The sequence below is a fragment of the Oncorhynchus kisutch genome, unplaced genomic scaffold (genome assembly GCF_002021735.2).
Source record: "Oncorhynchus kisutch isolate 150728-3 unplaced genomic scaffold, Okis_V2 scaffold1832, whole genome shotgun sequence".
Classification (NCBI taxonomy): domain Eukaryota; kingdom Metazoa; phylum Chordata; class Actinopteri; order Salmoniformes; family Salmonidae; genus Oncorhynchus; species Oncorhynchus kisutch.
The window spans coordinates 22,791-41,764 of record NW_022263777.1 but is presented as its reverse complement, the minus strand read 5'-3'; the positions used below and the strand labels follow the sequence as shown (position 1 = coordinate 41,764).

The window sequence follows — 18,974 nt, the reverse complement described above, 5'->3', positions numbered from 1 at the left end:
TTTGAAATGTACAGTGACAGAATTCAGAATATGGGCTGGTCTTACAGTAGGCTATTCTCCCTGTACACCAAGTCAGACTGTAGGATAAATAAAGGGGGTATGTAAGCAGACGATGAAAGCTCTTACAATATTCAATTTATCGAAAACAGGCTATAGGCTAAACATACACCACCAAGTCAGAACAGTAGGCTAAGTTATGAGGGGGAAAGGTACCAACTTATTAAGGTGAGGCACATGGGCCATTAACAGCTTACTACACAACATACACTTAGTATTACCTATTTAACTACAGTATACATATCTCCCTGGCATATTACATCATTTATGCAGCAGCATACAAGACATTTTTGGACTCACCATGTGGCCCTGTGCTCACTTGAACAGGAAGGTGGTGCGACGGTCCTTCTTGTGGGCAAATTTTGTAACCAAAGTCTGGCATTCTTTGGATTTATGGTGCTTTCAAGACAACTGAAAACCCTGGGGAAAAAACAAACGTCAAATCATGACGTCAGTGATTTTCAGGTCAGAGCTCTAGAGGCCCAAGTTCACTAAATGGAATTCCAAGTTTGACCGTTCAAACCGTATTTTCCCAGTCGAGCTCTCCCCAAAGATTTTTCTGTGACCTAACCTGTGTTCGAATACACATACTAACTAGAGGTCGACCGATTATGATTTTTCAACCTCGATACCGATACCGATTATTGGAGGACCAAAAAAGCTGATGCCGATTAAAATCGGCCAATATGTATTATTTGTATTAATGACAATTACAACAATACTGAATGAACACTTATTTTAACTTAATATAATACATCAATAAAATCAATTTAGCCTCAAATAAATAATGAAACATGTTCAATTTGGTTTAAATAATTCAAAAACAAAGTTTTGGAGAAGAAAGTAAAAGTGAAATCTGTGCCATGTAAGAAAGCTTACGTTTAAGTTCCTTGCTCAGAACATATGAAAGCTGGTGGTTCCTTTTAACATGAGTCTTCAATATTCCCAGGTAAGAAGTTTTAGGTTGTAGTTATTATATGAATTACAGGACTATTTCCCTCTATACCATTTGTATTTCATTAACCTTTGACTATTGGATGTTCTTATAGGCACTTTAGTATTGCCAGTGTTACAGTATAGCTCCCGTCCCTCTCATTCCTCCTCCCTGGGCTCGAACCAGAAACATAACGACAACAGCCACACTCGATGCAGCGTTACCCATGCAGAGCAAGGGAAACAACCACTCCAAGTCTCAGAGCGAGTGACGTTTGAAGCGCTAAATAGCGCGCGCTAAATAGCTAGCCATTTCACTTCAGTTACACCAGCCTCATGTCGGGAGTTGACAGGCTTGAAGTCAAACAGCGCAAAGCTTGACGCACAACGAAGAGCTGCTAGCAACTTACCTTGGCTTACTGCATTCGCGTAACAGGCAGTTAGTCTCCTTGTGGAGTGCAATGAGAGGCAGGTCGTTATTGCGTTGGACTAGGTAACTGTAAGGTTGCAAGATTGGATCCCCCGAGCTGACAAGGTGCCAATCTGTCGTTCTGCCCCTGAACGAGGCAGTTGACCCACCATTCCTAGGCCGTCATTGAAAATAAGAATGTGTTCTTAACCGACTTGCCTAGTTAAATAAAGGTGTAAAAAATATATATATATTTAAATGGCAAAATCGGTGTCCAAAAGTACAGATTTCCGATTGTTATGAAAACTTGAAAATAGGCCCTAATTAAATCGGTCGACCTCTAATACTAACCACACTAACCATACTATTTGTGAGGTAAATTGAGTATGTAGTGTGCTTATTAGTCATAGTTAGTATGCCAAAAAGTCCCGGGTTGTCGTACTACATTCGCCAAAATATGAGGTATACAAGCAATGGACACCATTTCTGTACTTTTTGGGCGCATAATGAAATTCAGAAAATGGGCTTGGCTTCACAACGTTTTCAGGTTGGAAGAAAATATGCAGTCGAAGGCCGACAAGAGGGGATACAAATTCATTGCTAATTATGACAAATGTTAAGAAAATGTGCAACACAGCGTAACTAGAGAACATTACCAACCACAATGTGCTGTATTCTCCGCTGGCTGCCCCACAACCACAGAAAGCACTGAGCACTGAGGGCCTAGCTCAGTGACACCACAGAAAGCACTGAGCACTGAGGGCCTAGCTCAGTGACACCACAGAAAGCACTGAGCACTGAGGGCCTAGCTCAGTGACACCACAGAAAGCACTGAGCACTGAGGGCCTAGCTCAGTGACACCACAGAAAGCACTGAGCACTGAGCTAGGCTTGAAACACCTGCATTTTGGAGCTGCCTTAAGAAAGAAAGAAACGTTTGTATGCAGCTTTATTAACTCAATTATTTATACATTTTTTTAAATAGTTTGCAAACTGATATGAAACATGTATTAATGCCAAAACAACATGCAAAACAGCCAACATTTAAAAAATATATATAAATCTATTTTCTGGCCCACATGCCCTGAATGACGGGTCGCCATACAGTATTTAAGGCGATGATTCCTCCACAGAAGTCAGGCATTCGGAAATTGTCTTCTTCGGTGTCATGGCATTTGCATGGTTGTGATGCTGCCACCTTCTCTGCAGTAGTGGGTGTTTCAATAATGTTACATGTTACACACAAAAAAAGAAAGACAATTTCACCACCAACCAAACCGACACCTATATACCACTATCTCATAATAAATATATATATAGTTGAAGTCGGAAGCTTACATACACTTAGGTTGGAGTCAATAAAACTCATTTTTTAACCACTCCACAAATTTCTTGTGAACAAACTATAGTTTTGGCAACTCGGTTAGGACGTCTACTTTGTGCATGACAAGTCATTTTTCCAACAATTGTTTACAGACAGATTATTTCACTTATAATTCACTGCATCACAATTTCAGTGGGTCAGAAGTTTACATACACTAAGTTGACTGTGCCTTTAATCAGCTTGGAAAATGCCAGAAAATAATGTCATGGCTTTAAAAGCTTCTGATAGGCTAATTGACATTTGAGTCAATTGGAGGTGTACCTGTGGATGTATTTCAAGGCCTACCTTCAAACTCAGTGCCTCTTTGCTTAACATCACAGGAAAATTAAAAGAAATCAGCCAAGACCTCAGAAAAAAATATTGTAGGCCTCAAATTTTGGTACCATGTTCACATTACAAACATTAGTATGCAAGTATAAACACCATGGGACCACACAGCCATCATACTGCTCAGGAAGGAGACGCGTTCTGTCTCCTAGAGATTAACGTACTTTGATGCGAAAAGTGCAAATCAATCCCAGAACAACAGCAAAGGACCTTGTGAAGATGCTGGAGGAAACAGGCACAAAAGTATCTATATCCACAGTAAAATGAGTCCTATATCAACATAACCTGAAAGGCCGCTCAGCAAGGAAGAAGCCACTGCTCCAAAACTGCCATAAAAAAGCCAGACTATCGTTTGCAACTGCACATGTGGACAAAGATTGTACTTTTTGGAGAAATGTCCTCTGGTCTGATGAAACAAAAATAGAACTCTTTGGCCATAATGACCATCGTTATGCTTGGGGGTGGCAGCATCATGTTGTGGGGGTGATTTGCTGCACAAGGTACTGGTGCACTTCACAAAATAGATGGCATCGTGAGGATGAGAAAATTATGTGGATATATTGAAGCAAAATCAAGACATCAGTCAGGAAGTTAAAGCTTGGTCGCAAATGGGTCTTCCAAATGGACAATGACCCCAAGCATACTTCCAAAGTTGTGGAAAAATGGCTTAAGGACAACAAAGTCAAAGTATTTTAGAGGCCATCACAAAGCCCTGACCTCAATCCCATAGAACATTTGTGGGCAGAACTGAAAAAGCATGTGCGAGCAAGGATGCCTACAAACCTGACTCAGTTACACCAGCTCTGTCAGGAGGAATGGGCCAAAATTCACCCAACTTATTGTGGGAAGCTTGTAGAAGGCTACCCGAAACATTTGACCCAAGTTAAACAATTTAAAGGCAATGCTACCAAATACTAATTTAGAGTATGTAAACTTATGTCCCACTGGGAATATTTTTCTGACATTTCACATTCTTAAAATAAAGTGGTGATCCTTATTGACCTAAGACAGGGAATTTTTACTATGATTAAATGTCAGGAATTGTGAAAAACTGAGTTTAAATGCATTTGGCTAAGGTGTATGTAAACTTCTGACTTCAACTGTAACACTCAGAAAAAAATGAAAACGGCCCTTATTCAGGACCCTGTCTTTCAAAGATAATTTAAAAAACCCAAATAACTTCACACATCTTCATTGTAACGGGTTTAAACACTGTTTCCATGCTTTTTCAATGAACCATAAACAATTAATCAACATGCACCTGTGGAGCGGTCGTTAAGACACTTACAGCTTACAGACGGTAGGCAATTATGGTCACAGTTATGAAAACATAGGACACTAATGAGAGGCCTTTCTACTGACTCTGAAAAACACCAAAAGAAAGATGTCCAGGGTCCCTTGCTCACCTGCATGAACGTGCCTTAGGTATGCTGCAAGGAGGCATGAGGACTGCAGATGTGGCCAGGGCAATAAATTGCAATGTCCGTACTGTGAGACACCGAAGACTACAGGGAGACAGGACGGACAGCTGATCGTCCTCGCAGCGGCAGACCACGTGTAACACCTGTACAGGATCGGTACATTTGAACATCACACCTGCGGGACAGGTACAGGGTGGCAACAACAACTGCCCGAGTTACACCAGGAACACACAATCCCTCCATCAGTGCTCAGACTGTCAACAATAGGCTGAGAGAGGCTGGACTAAGGGCTTATAGGCCTGTTGTAAGGCAGGTCCTCACCAGACATGACCGGCAACAACTTCACCTACGGGCACAAACCCACCGTCGCTGGACCAGACAGGACTGGCAAAAAGTGCTGTTCACTGACGAATCGCGGTTTTGTCTCACCAGAGGTGATGGTCGGATTTGCGTTTATCGTAGAAGTTATGAGCGTTACACCGAGGCCTGTACTCTGGAGCGAGATTGATTTGGAGGTGGAGGGTCTGTCATGGTCTGGGGCATTGTGTTACAGCATCATCAGACTGAGCTTGATGTCATTGCAGGCAATCTCAACGCTGTGCATTACAGAGAAGACCTCCTCCTCCCTCATGTGGTACCCTTCCTGCAAGCTCATCCTGACACGACCCTCCAGCATGACAATGCCACCAGCCATATTGCTCTTTCTGTGTGTGATTTCCTGCAAGACTGGAATGTCAGTGTTCTGCCATGGCCAGCGAAGAGCCCGGATCTCAATCCCATTGAGCACGTCTGGGAGCTGTTGGATCGGAGGGTGAGGCCTAGGGCCATTCCCCACAGAAATGTCCTGGAACTTGCAGGTGCCTTGGTGGAAGAGTGGGGTAACATCTCACAGCAAGAACTGGCAAATCTGGTGCAGTCCATGAGGAGGAGATACACTGCAGTACTTAGTGCACCTGGTATACCAGATACTGACTATACATTTTGATTTTGACCCCCCCTCTGTTCAGGGACACATTATTCTATTTCTGTTAGTCACATGTCTGTGGAACTTGTTCAGTTTATGTCTCTGTTTATCTTATGTTCATACAAATCTTTACACATGTTAAGTCTGCTGAAAATAAACGCAGTTGACAGTGTGAGGACGTTTCTTTTTTTGCTGAGTTCATATATATTTCCTTCTCAAAACATCTATTAACTCTCCTGCAGTAAAATATTGTACAACCAGGTACTTCTCAGCAGCTGCCACCTACACATTAAAAACCCACTAATCACTTTTCTGTGATTTACGTTCAATTTCTGGGGTACAAGATATTACATTGCACATCTAAAAGTTATTACATTAACCGGTGTTACAATATGCATAGTTCTTGCCTTGACCGATTATCCAATGTATCATTGATTCGTTTTATGAGCACACACACAGGTTGACTATGACATCTTCTATGATAACATTTATCCATTTAAATCCCATTGTGTGATATTACAGACACAGGGGAGACCTGATGCTGGATCAGAGCAGCATATTATGCTCCAGGTTACCATGGTGATCAAACTAAGTCAACTGTTTAACAATGGGAGATGGATATGACTGTTCACGAGAAGTTTTTTGTTGATAGTTTATTTAGGGATCTGGAACCGGTGCCGTATAGGATGGAGATGAAATACGGCACGTTTTTGTTTTCTGGTGACTTGTCATTGTCCCTAACTGAGCAAAGCTCTTTCCACAAAGACAAACATAAGGTTTCTCTCCAGTGTGTGTTCGCTGGTGTCTACTCAGGGAGGAAGCTACGGCAAAGCTCTTCCCACACTGTTCACAGCTATAAGGTTTCTTTCCAGTGTGTATGCGCCGGTGTGAAGTCAGAACGGAAGCTAGAGCAAAGCTCTTTCCACACTGATCACAGCTATAAGGCCTCTCTCCAGTGTGTATTCGCTTGTGTACAGTTAGGTTTCCTGCACTAACAAAGCTTTTCCCACAACGAAGGCAGGGGTAAGGCCTCTCGCCAGTATGAATTATCAAATGCGATTTTAAGGCACTAGATACAGCAAAACCCTTCCCACACTGAGAGCAGCAGTACGGTTTCTCTCCTGTATGGACTCTCAGATGAGATTTTAAGGCGGTAGATACAGCAAAACTCCTCCCACACTGAGAGCAGCAGTAGGGTTTCTCTCCTGTATGGATTCTCAGATGAGTTTTTAAGGTGCCAGATAGAGCAAAACTCTTCCCACACTGTGAGCATCTGTAAGGTTTCTCTCCTGTATGGATTCTTTGGTGTTCTTTAAGACGCCCTGCAGAGATGTGCCTCTTCCCACACTGAGAGCAGAAGTACGGTCTCTCGCCGGTGTGAATCCGCTGGTGAATAATGAAGCAACTCCGGCTAGTGAAATTCTTCCCACAGTCAGAGCAGCAATGTTGAGGTTTCTTCCCTATACATCTCTGCTGGTGTTTCTTGAAGTGTTCTGATCTGGAGAGACACTTCTCTGCCTCGTCAGCAACATGTGGTTGAAGGTGAGCAGATAAGCCCCTCCCACCGAGATAACCACGTTTAGGTGTGTCCCCTGTGAAACGAAGACATTGAATAACTAGGTTTATGAAATATGTGTCCATAAACAAATAATTATCATCAATAAATACAGTACACTCAGTGACCAGTTTATTAGGTACACCGACAGACAGTGGGTCACGTGGCTGTGGCTTGCTACCAAAAGCAGGCAGACAGGTAGAGACATTCAGTTAATGTTTTCATTAAACGTTAGAATAGGCAAAACGAGTGACAAACAAAAGACAATGTCAGCGGCAGTCCTGTGGGTGAAAACGGCTCGTTGATAAGAGAGGTTGAAGGAGAATGGCAAGAATCATGCCAGCTAACAGGCGGGCCACAAAAAAATAACAGCGCAGTACAACAGTGGTGTACAGAACGGAATCACGGAACGCATAACTAGTCGATCCTCGTCACGGGTTAGCTATTACAGCAGAGAACCACACCGGGTTCCACTCCTATTAGCTAAAAATAAGAAACGGCTCCAGAGGGATCAACACTGGACAATTGAGGATTGGAAAACATGACCTGGTCCGACAAATCCCGGTTTTTGTTGCGTCATGCTGATGGCAGTCGGGATTTGGTGTGCAAAGCATGAGCCCATGGACCCATCCAGCCTGGCGGCGGTGTACTGGTGTGGGGAATGTCTTCCTGGCACATGTTAGGTACCTTGATACCAACTGAGCAACGATTTAACGCCACAGCCAATCTGAACATAGTTGCTGACCAAACCCAATAGAGTAACTTTGGGATGAGATGGAACGGGCTGTTGGCAGCATGAATGTGACACTATCCAATCTGCAGCAACTGCGTAATGCCATCGCGTCAGCATGGATCAACATCCCTCTGGAAAAATTCCGGCGCTTTGTAGAATCAATGCCCCGAAGAATTAAGGCTGTTCTGGAGAAAAAGGCAGCTCCGATCCGGTACAAGATGGGTGTACCTAATAAACTGGCAAGGAGTGTATAATGTTTATCAATGAATTAACAGAAGTTTCAGAAGCAGAATGTAGTCTAATCCACATAGAACGTTGTTCTTACTTGATGAAATCAAATCTCCATTTTCCTCGTGTCCACCTCTCGAAGATCCACTCTGCCCTGGTGTTTTCCTGCAGTCGATCAGCAATGAAGACACCCTCTTCAGACCCTGCAGTAAGGCGCTACCGGGAGAGTTGCAACCCGGGGACTCTGGCAGGGTGGAGGTATGTGGGCTAGCTCTGTCCTGGTGACCAGAGGAAGTATTGTACATAGAATATAATTAGACCAAATACATATTTATTTTTATTACCCCCCCATTTCATGACTTCCAATTGGTAATAAACAGTCTTGTCCCATCGCTGCAATTCCAGTACGGCCTCGGGAGAGGCGAAGGTCGAGAGCCATGTGTCCTCCCGAAATACAACCCTGCCAAGCCGCGCTGCTTCTTGACACACTGCTCGCTTCACCCGTAAGCCAGCCGCACCAGGGATTGAACCCGGTTCTGTAGCGATGCCTCTAGCACTGCGATGCAGTGCCTTAGACGGCTGCCCCACTCAGGAGGCGAGACCAAATATTTCTGATTGATTGGGTCTACTATTTCGACTAAATAAAACCTTTTGTTGCTGCACTTACAACATCTCCACTGTCACTACCCACAACAGCCTCCACTCCTTCTGTGCCCCAGTATGTAGTCCCCAGTGTCCCTCTCCCTCCATCACCTGCAGCAGACACAGCCCTGAGCATGCCTCTCTCACACATGACACCTGCACCACAGCATCTTATAGAGGAGATGATCAGTCTGGTGCGTCAGCATAGGGAGGAGATCCGGGAGCAGCAGTGTGCAATGAACAATTTTGAGGAGGACAACCAGACTCTCAGGATGGAAGCCTGCAGACTTAGAGAGGAGCTGTCCAGTACAGGCAACACTGGCCACATGCAGGACCTGTAGAAGGAGCTACATGAGCCAAGGCAGGTATTTCTCAGCCACCACTATCCACTCTACAAAGAGTTCCACAAACACCTTGGACCAGGACAACAGCTGAATCAGAACATACAAACCAATCCAACCAAACAATGCACCAACCCAGCTGACCTCCCTCCATCCCCATCTCATGGCTTGTAATTACTCCCATCAATCAAATGGCAAGCTTATATTAGAGGATCAACTTCTCCCAAATAAAATTCTGTCAAAGTTATGGTGCCCCACAACGGACAGAGCTACTGTGGCCCAGCTTGGCTCCCTAAGCCATATCATCATTCATATGTGGACCAATGACCTGCATGCCCAACAGGAGAGGGTGACCACATCACTAAGGGGAGTGACAGAGATGGCCTCCACTATTTCCCCCCCTTGCAAAGACAGTAACATCTACCCTGTTCCAGAGGAGAGATTTCCACCCTGCCACCATTGTTGCCAAGCAACAGAGATGCTGACCAGGTTAGAACTCTGAGATTTGGCTGAAACGAAGTTGGCATTTGCAGAAATAATACAAAAAAGGTAGTCAATGGTTCTTAGTGGACATAAATGTGCACTTGAAAGTGATACATTATACATTTGATAAACTGTTGCACCTACAAATGTTGTAAAACATTTTAAGTCCAATGGTCACTTTATGGAAGCAATAGTGCTGTTTTATTTGCAAGACTTGTAGCGAAGTAGGCGCAGAAAATACGGAACACTCACGACAGGAATATAATGGAATCTAAAACAATAAAATAAACATTTGGCGAGGGGGACAGTGTAGTGAGATGAGCATCTCACAGTTACTTCTCAAAAAGAGTAATCATTTGAAAAGGGGCTATTAACTAGCTGGCCTGGGGCACCGTTGCCCATGAATAGAGGTTTACAAGGCTAGTGTGCAAGCACCTTAGCCAGGTCACAGAGGACAGGAAAAAAACTAAAATCATGTACTTATTGACAGAGGAAGATGGCATTTGCATTTCTCTACCAGTTGGGTGAGTCAACATGTTTTTTTTCTACTTGCATGCACATGAATAGATGCATCATATTAAGCTTAGGTTGATCGGACTAAATCATGTTTTGGCAGGGACGCATCTTTGGTTTCAGAAGTGGGTGGACATAATGATTACACAGTATGAACAGCCGGAGGGGTCCACGTGGTCCTAAAGCACACAGTCTCCTCATTTAGTATCACAGTACAATGATAAAACTCAGGGGGGACCAAATTTCAGAATGTGGTGGGGACATGTTCACTCCATCCCCAGTGAAAATTGCACCCCTGGTTTTTGGTATATTTTAGTAGACTAAGCATAGGTGATTAGAGGATGTTGAAGTTAAAATGGTGCTTGAATATTGGAGGCAGCGCCTGTTTCCTTTTTGACCTGCGGTAACTCAAAATCAATAGTTGTTTAGTATTCTGAAAACGTTGGAAAATGTCATTTGCTTGACCATTCTGTAGGTCGTGTAACTGTTTATTACATGTGTAACAGTATAGCTTTAGTCCGTCCCCTCGCGCATACCCAGGCTCGAACCAGGGACCCTCTGCACACAAACAGTCACCCACGACTGTTGTCTGTGTGCCCATCGCTCCACAAAAGCCGCGGCCCTTGCAGAGCAAGGGGAACCACTACTTCAAGGTTTCAAAGCGAGTGACGTCACCGATTGAAATGCTATTAGCGCGCACCCCGCTAACTAGCTAGCCGTTTCACATCCAACATGTTTTGTGAACTCAACTGGACTGATGTTACTCTCCGGTTTTATGATTGAACAAAAGGTGTATTTGAATTTATTCAGCCACCTTCTTGTCTCGGTTGTGTCAAGGCATATGACCTAACAGGTTATGGATCAAACATAGGTTGTAATATGGCTCTTTTTCTGCCTTGGCTTCCCGGTGACTTTACCCCGGTGCTGCAAGATGTAGCTTTAGCCTCAGTATTTCTCCATGGTTCTGACTTTACCTGCTCGTTGCGCATCGCATTGCCTTGTGCTGAAGGACAAAATATCCCACGTGTTTATTACCACCATTGTTTATTTTGTCCAACTGATCAAATGGAACGAAGAGATATGGAAGATCAACTATTGTTAAAACTAGGCCTCGACATGTTATACACCACAGTAGGAATACTGTTAATAAAAGTAAACCAAACTTACCCGATTCATCGTGGAAGCTATTCTTTCTTCAGCGTTTCTTCAAATATAAAAACGTGACAGTAAATATGTAGCTAGTTTACACTACAGTTACTTTGTTTGCCACAGCTAGACCAAAGCAATCAAACGTCCTTTTAAATATCAAAACTCGATTAATCTAAAGTAATCTTACTTCAGAAAGATCCTGGATAAGATTTTACTGGTTCTATTAGAGTCAAGAAAACGTTCAACACCCTATTCACCAACAATCCTTATGTCTGTGTATCGTCTAACTCAACCCGAGAGTCTGTTAGAACAACGTCCTCTTCAAGAGTCCAGATAGACAATTAAAACTAAGGCCCAGTAAGTGTAGCCTATAAAATAGCAGACTGATTACAGCAGCGCTATCCGTGCAGGGAACCAGTAAAACCTGATGTATGTTTAATCCAAAATCTGCAGGGGCCATGAAGCATTTACAACAATGCAACCTCCACAGTAGTCAGTGGATGTATACTAATTCCGCTTCACCGAGCAGAGCCGAGCTGAGCTGTGAAGGAAGTGGTCTTCTTCTTCGTTAGTGTTATGGCGGTCTGCAAACTATTATTGGTGCATGCTGCCACTTAGTGTATTGGCTGTGCATCAGACTACTATTCTGTAGTAATAACTCACTACACTTTGTGAAAAACAAACTAACCCTACACCCATTAAAACATAATCATTATTCCACTACTTTGGCCCTCTGATTCAACACCAGGCCAGCAGACTGGGAGGACGGGATATTATCCTTCAAAACACCTTGTAACTCTGCAGTAAAATATTATACACCCAAGTACTTCTCAACAGCTGCCACCACAACATCTATCCACTCTGTTTTACATTCTATTACTGTGGTACAGTTGACAACCATGGCCATGAACTTGGCCAAAACTTACTGAAGCATGTTATTCCTATCACTCTCTATTGACCTCCGCCTAATCACAGGGATCCTCTCAGGATCCCTCACCCTGGACCCATCTTCCTCTAGTACTCTCTTCACTGCCTCAGCATACAACACCTTCTGCACTACTGTGATCCTGGTAACCTCAACCTGTCTTTCTCTCACTGGACACATCTGATCTCCAGCACCATGTGTACCCCTACAGTTTATACACACAACTTTTTACATCAATACTACACATTCCTTTCTCTCAGGTCCTCCTGCACACTTCTCACATGTAGGAATCTCCCTGATACACACTGCTGGAAGGAAGTAGTCAAGGAAGGGAATTCGTGTTTATACAGGAAGTACCTCACCAACGTAAACAAATCATGTCAATGTCGAGCTATATGAGCTCTTCAGCTTGTAGTCTTAAAACTCAGAAATTAGTTACCTTTGGCTCGTTCAGCCAGTTTTGGAGTTTTGGAATAAACACTGAAAATAAGGTCAGCACAGGCTAAGGAGATCTTATACGTTTTGTTCTATGAGATAATAGCAGTCAGTTAATATGACCTTTATGAATAATGTAGTATTTGTGATTTATATGCTGTTTTAGTTCAATCAATTCTTAAATTCACAAGTGCTGATAAAAATTCTGGAACAAATCTAATAAGATCTCCTAAACCTGTGTTTACAACAGTCCTTATTTTCAGCATTTATCCAAACACCATACAAAAACACTTACATTTTCCCCACAGGCTTCTTCAAAATTAATGCCTATAAAAAAATGCCATTACTAGTCCTCTCTTTAGAGCCCCACATGGCGAGTCATAAAACCCATAAAACCTGGTGGCCAAACAGGGAAATGGTTCCAATTGTTTTCCACCATTCATTTATCCCATAGGGGATTTCCCATAGGCTTACCCTGGCGAGACATTTTGATTACCCTGAAAATCTTTCTCGGACAAGGTGACTTTTATAAATATAGTCTGCTCTTTTTAATCTCAAATGTCACTAATGCTAATTAGCATGAAAGTAGACATGATGCAATGAAACAAATCCCTTAAAAGCTCCTGCACATCATCTCTAGCCGACAACATCACTAACATGTATTGTGACATTTTAAAACGTGCCCATGACAGGTCCCAGAATTGTCAATTTAAAGAAATGTAGGCAATTTATTCATTACTACGTTTAGCTTACATTAGATAGTTAATCCAGAGATTCTTACCTTTAATGCTAGATCATTGATTGCAAGATATTAGCTCTTGTCACGTAGTCTTTTAATGAATGCATAATGGTAAACCTAGACACTTGCATCATATAGTATCTTGAGTGGTGACTCAAGGCTCGCTACCTTGGTTAGATTCATTGATACAATTATGGGTCTTTAGCATTCACATCATATTGGAGTCAGAGTCAAAATGTTCTTTACTCTTCACCTTCTTCATGCAACGGTCCATACTTCATCCATTACCCTTTTTCATTTGCTTCAATGATCTTCACCTTTTCCTAATGTGTATTTTGGCCCTGTTTTGTCCAACTGACAACACATTGCATTAATCAAAGTATGTTTGTCTATTTCCTGTTGTTATCTGAAAATATGTTGCTCTCTTACAGTCTTCTGACTTCTCTGAGGCATGTTGCACTCTTACAGTCTTCTGACTTCTCTGAGGCATGTTGCACTCTTACAGTCTTCTGACTTCTCTGAGGCATGTTGCACTCTTACAGTCTTCTGACTTCTCTGAGGCATGTTGCACTCTTACAGTCTTCTGACTTCTCTGAGGCATGTTGCTCTCTTACAGTCTTCTGACTTCTCTGAGGCATGTTGCACTCTTACAGTCTTCTGACTTCTCTGAGGCATGTTGCACTCTTACAGTCTTCTGACTTCTCTGAGGCATGTTGCACTCTTACAGTCTTCTGACTTCTCTGAGGCATGTTGCACTCTTACAGTCTTCTGACTTCTCTGAGGCATGTTGCTCTCTTACAGTCTTCTGACTTCTCTGAGGCATGTTGCACTCTTACAGTCTTCTGACTTCTCTGAGGCATGTTGCTCTCTTACAGTCTTCTGACTTCTCTGAGGCATGTTGCACTCTTACAGTCTTCTGACTTCTCTGAGGCATGTTGCACTCTTACAGTCTTCTGACTTCTCTGAGGCATGTTGCACTCTTACAGTCTTCTGACTTCTGAGGCATGTTGCACTCTTACAGTCTTCTGACTTCTCTGAGGCATGTTGCACTCTTACAGTCTTCTGACTTCTCTGAGGCATGTTGCACTCTTACAGTCTTCTGACTTCTCTGAGGCATGTTGCACTCTTACAGTCTTCTGATTTCTCTGAGGCATGTTGCACTCTTACAGTCTTCTGACTTCTCTGAGGCATGTTGCTCTCTTACAGTCTTCTGACTTCTCTGAGGCATGTTGCACTCTTACAGTCTTCTGACTTCTCTGAGGCATGTTGCACTCTTACAGTCTTCTGACTTCTCTGAGGCATGTTGCACTCTTACAGTCTTCTGACTTCTCTGAGGCATGTTGCACTCTTACAGTCTTCTGACTTCTCTGAGGCATGTTGCTCTCTTACAGTCTTCTGACTTCTCTGAGGCATGTTGCACTCTTACAGTCTTCTGACTTCTCTGAGGCATGTTGCTCTCTTACAGTCTTCTGACTTCTCTGAGGCATGTTGCACTCTTACAGTCTTCTGACTTCTCTGAGGCATGTTGCACTCTTACAGTCTTCTGACTTCTCTGAGGCATGTTGCACTCTTACAGTCTTCTGACTTCTGAGGCATGTTGCACTCTTACAGTCTTCTGACTTCTCTGAGGCATGTTGCACTCTTACAGTCTTCTGACTTCTCTGAGGCATGTTGCACTCTTACAGTCTTCTGACTTCTCTGAGGCATGTTGCACTCTTACAGTCTTCTGACTTCTCTGAGGCATGTTGCACTCTTACAGTCTTCTGACTTCTCTGAGGCATGTAGTGACCTCTTGAGTAGTGGTGGTCGGGGTGGAGGTGGTAGCCCATGATGGGGTGGGGGTCCGCTCAGGGGTTCACTTTTGAAAGGTAATTTTATGACATTATAAAACAGTAAAGCACTCAGTGGCCAGTAAATTATAGATACAGTTTCGTTAAGGAGGTGAAAAATCTGTCTTTACCTTTTTAGCAAGGTACTTAACCCTAATTGTTATTGTATTTGTTTATGGACCCATGTTTCCAAAACCTATTTATTCAATGTGTTTGTTTCACAGGGGACACTCCTAACCGTTGCTCTCTCAGTGGTAGGGACTTATCTGGGAAGCCTCAACAACATCATGTTGCGGACAAGACAAAGAAGAATCTCTCCAGATCAGAACACCCCAAGAAACACCAGCAGAGACGTACAGGGAAGAAATCTCACCACTGCTGCTCTGACTGTGGGAAGAGTTTCACTAGAAGGAGTGGCTTCATTATTCACCAGTAGATTCACATTGGAGAGAAACCTTACATAAGTTCAGTGTGGGAAGAGTTTCTCTGCTTCTAACACCTTCAAATCTCATCTGAGAATTCATACAGGGGAGAAGCCTTACCCCTGCCTTGATTGATGGAAAAGCTTTGTTAGTGTAGGAGCCCTAACCATACCCAAGCTAACACACGCAGGAGTGAAGCCTTATAGCTGTGATCAGTGTGGGAAGAGCTTCGCTGTTGCTTACAACCTGAATAGACACAAGATAACACACGCTGGAGAGAAATAAGCCTTAATGCTGTGATCAGTGTGGGAAGAGCGTCAGTCAATCAGGGAGCCTGAATTCACACCAGCGAACAAACCTTAGGTCTGTCTATGAACAGTCATATCCATCTCCCATTGTCAAACAGTTGCCTTAGTCTGATCACCATGGTAACCTCTGTGGAGCATAATATGCAGCTCTGATCTAGCATCAGGTCTCCTCTGTGTCTATGTAATATCACACATTGGGATCTAAATTGATAAATGTTATCATAGGAAATGTACTCATGATACTATTATTATAATGTCATTATGTAGAATAATGTTTCAACAATAGGTGTATATTCATGTATTCAATGTAATATGAATTCAATCCATTATCTTCTAAATAGGAAGTTAATATAAAAATATAAAATTAAAGTGATATCTAAATTGATTAAAATTATACTAAAACTAATCCATAATATATTGAATAATAATATTCATGAGGTCAAGGAAAGATCAATGTATGCTGTCTTGTAGCAATGGTTAATGTAATAACAGATTTATAATGTAATAAAAGACTGGTATATGTAATATCTTGTTGGTTAATATGATAAAATGTTGAACTGTAGTAATAACTTTTTCCATTTAATGTAATAAGTTACTTTATCAGGTGAGTTACAACTTTAATGAATAATGTAATAACACCTAAACCAATGTTTAATGTGTTACTACACTAATGTTAATGCACATACCACCCTTCACCAATTGCAAACCTACACACACACACACACACACACACACACACACACACACACACTTGTACACAAACACTAATCTTCAAATTTTATTTTATTTTATTTCACCTTTTTTTAACCAGGTAGGCTAGTTGAGAACAAGTTCTCATTTGCAACTGCGACCTGGCCAAGATAAAGCATAGCAGTGTGAGCAGACAACACAGAGTTACACATGGAGTAAACAATTAACAAGTCAATAACACAGTAGAAAACAAAGGGGGAGTCTATATACAATGTGTGCAAAAGGCATGAGGAGGTAGGCGAATAATTAAAATTTTGCAGATTAACACTGGAGTGATAAATGATCAGATGGTCATGTACAGGTAGAGATATTGGTGTGCAAAAGAGCAGAAAAGTAAATAAATAAAAACAGTATGGGGATGAGGTAGGTGAAAATGGGTGGGCTATTTACCAATAGACTATGTACAGCTGCAGTGATCGGTTAGCTGCTCAGATAGCTGATGTTTGAAGTTGGTGAGGGAGATAAAAGTCTCCAACTTCAGCGATTTTTGCAATTCGTTCCAGTCACAGGCAGCAGAGTACTGGAACGAAAGGCGGCCAAATGAGGTGTTGGCTTTAGGGATGATCAGTGAGATACACCTGCTGGAGCGCGTGCTACGGATGGGTGTTGCCATCGTGACCAGTGAACTGAGATAAGGCGGAGCTTTACCTAGCATGGACTTGTAGATGACCTGGAGCCAGTGGGTCTGGCGACGAATATGTAGCGAGGGCCAGCCGACTAGAGCATACAAGTCGCAGTGGTCGCAAATTGTATTTGTCACATACACATATTTAGCAGATGTTATTGCGGGTGTAGAAATGCTTGTGTTCCTGGCTCCAACAGTGCAGTAATGTCTAACAATACACACGCATCAAGTATACGCATCTGTACAATCATACACACATATTGATAAACAATAAAAACAGAATGAATCTGTAGGCCTTATAGTCAATGATCCAGGGTGCTCGGTCGGGGTGAAAATGTCTCAGTGATTATTTTTAAGGTAAATGTCCCTGGAGTTGAACGTGTTCTATCACAGCAGCAATGGTAGCTTTCTGTGTGTTTATCACTATTTCTATTCATCCCTCCATCCTATTCAGTTTTCCCATTGGGGTTTTACCCACATGACAATGTCAGCATACAGGTTATTACTCATGTTTACCCTTTAATCATATATCATTGGAAATATTAGATTCATAGCTGTCCATCACACACATCTTCAGAATGTTCAGATTGACAGAAATGTGATCTACAAACTCTAGGATACATATCAGAAGTTGTTCTGAATCGTAATAAAAATGACCCTAACAAAGTGGCCAGGCCTCAGGCAGGGAGAGCCCCCGACAATATTTTTTTAAAGATAGACAAACATACTTTGATAATGTAATGTATTGTTGGACGAATCAGGACCAAAATACAAATTAATTAAGAGTAAGATCAAGCATGGACCGTTGCCAGAAGGTGAAGAGTAAAGAAAATTTTCACTGACTCCCAATATTATGAATGCTATAGGCCCATAATTGTATCAATGAATCTAGCCTCTAGAGGATCGGTGTCCACCCACGGGATGGTTGAGCTAACGTAGGCTAATGTGATTAGCAAGAGGTTATAAGTAACAAGAATATTCTCCTACATTCATTTCACATTTCCAAACTTCAGTGTTTTCTTTCAAATGGTATCAAAAATACACATATCCTAGCTTCAGGTCCTGAGCTAGGGGCAGTTAGATTTGGGTATGTCATTTTAGGCGAAAATTGGGAAAAATAGGATCCGATCCTTGAGAGGCTAGCCAAGGTAGCGAGCCTTGAATCACCATTCGGAATACTATGAGATGCAAGTGCTGTCACGTCCTGACCTTAGTTCCTTTTTTATGTCTCTGTTTTAGTTTGGTCAGGGCGTGAGTTGGGGTGGGCATTCTATGTTTTGTATTTCTGTGTTTGGCCTGGTATGGTTCCCAATCAGAGGCAGCTGTCAACCGTTGTCTCTGATTGAGAACCATACTTAGGCAGCCTGTTTTCCCACTATGGGTTGTGGGTAGTTGTTTTCTGTCTCTGCACCAGACAGAACTGTTTCGTGTTGGTCTATTTTTTGTTATTTTGTCTTAGTGTTCTGAGTTTAAATAAATATGAACATGGACACTTACCATGCTGTATATTGGTCCGATCCTTCATATTCCTCATCAGATGACGAGGATAGCCGTAACAAGTGTCTAGGTTTACTGTTAAGCATTTATTAAAAGACTAACGTACAAGAGCTAATATCTTGCAATCAATGATCTAGCATAAACGTAAGCATGTCTGGTTTAATGATCTAAATGTAGTAATGAATAAACTTGCTGCATTTCTTTAAATTGACAATTCGGTGACCTGTCATGGGGAAGTTTCAAAATTACACAATACCTGTTAGTGATGTTGTCAGCTGGAGATGATGTGCAGGAGCTTTTATGGAT

At 42.3% G+C, this 18,974-nt stretch overlaps 1 protein-coding gene across 1 annotated transcript; it reads right to left on the bottom strand.

Annotated features, from left to right (window-relative positions):
• Window positions 1-5,600: 5,600 nt before the first annotated feature.
• LOC116368097 (zinc finger protein 239-like) lies at window positions 5,601-11,687 on the bottom strand. The gene is made up of 4 exons (XM_031819097.1): window positions 11,326-11,687; window positions 11,157-11,193; window positions 8,108-8,288; window positions 5,601-7,086 (listed from the first exon to the last, which is right to left on the bottom strand). Exons 2-4 carry the CDS (start codon window positions 11,163-11,165, stop codon window positions 6,152-6,154), a joined length of 1,125 nt encoding a protein of 374 aa, XP_031674957.1. The 5' UTR covers window positions 11,166-11,193; window positions 11,326-11,687; the 3' UTR covers window positions 5,601-6,151.
• Between the last annotated feature and the right edge of the window lie 7,287 nt (window positions 11,688-18,974).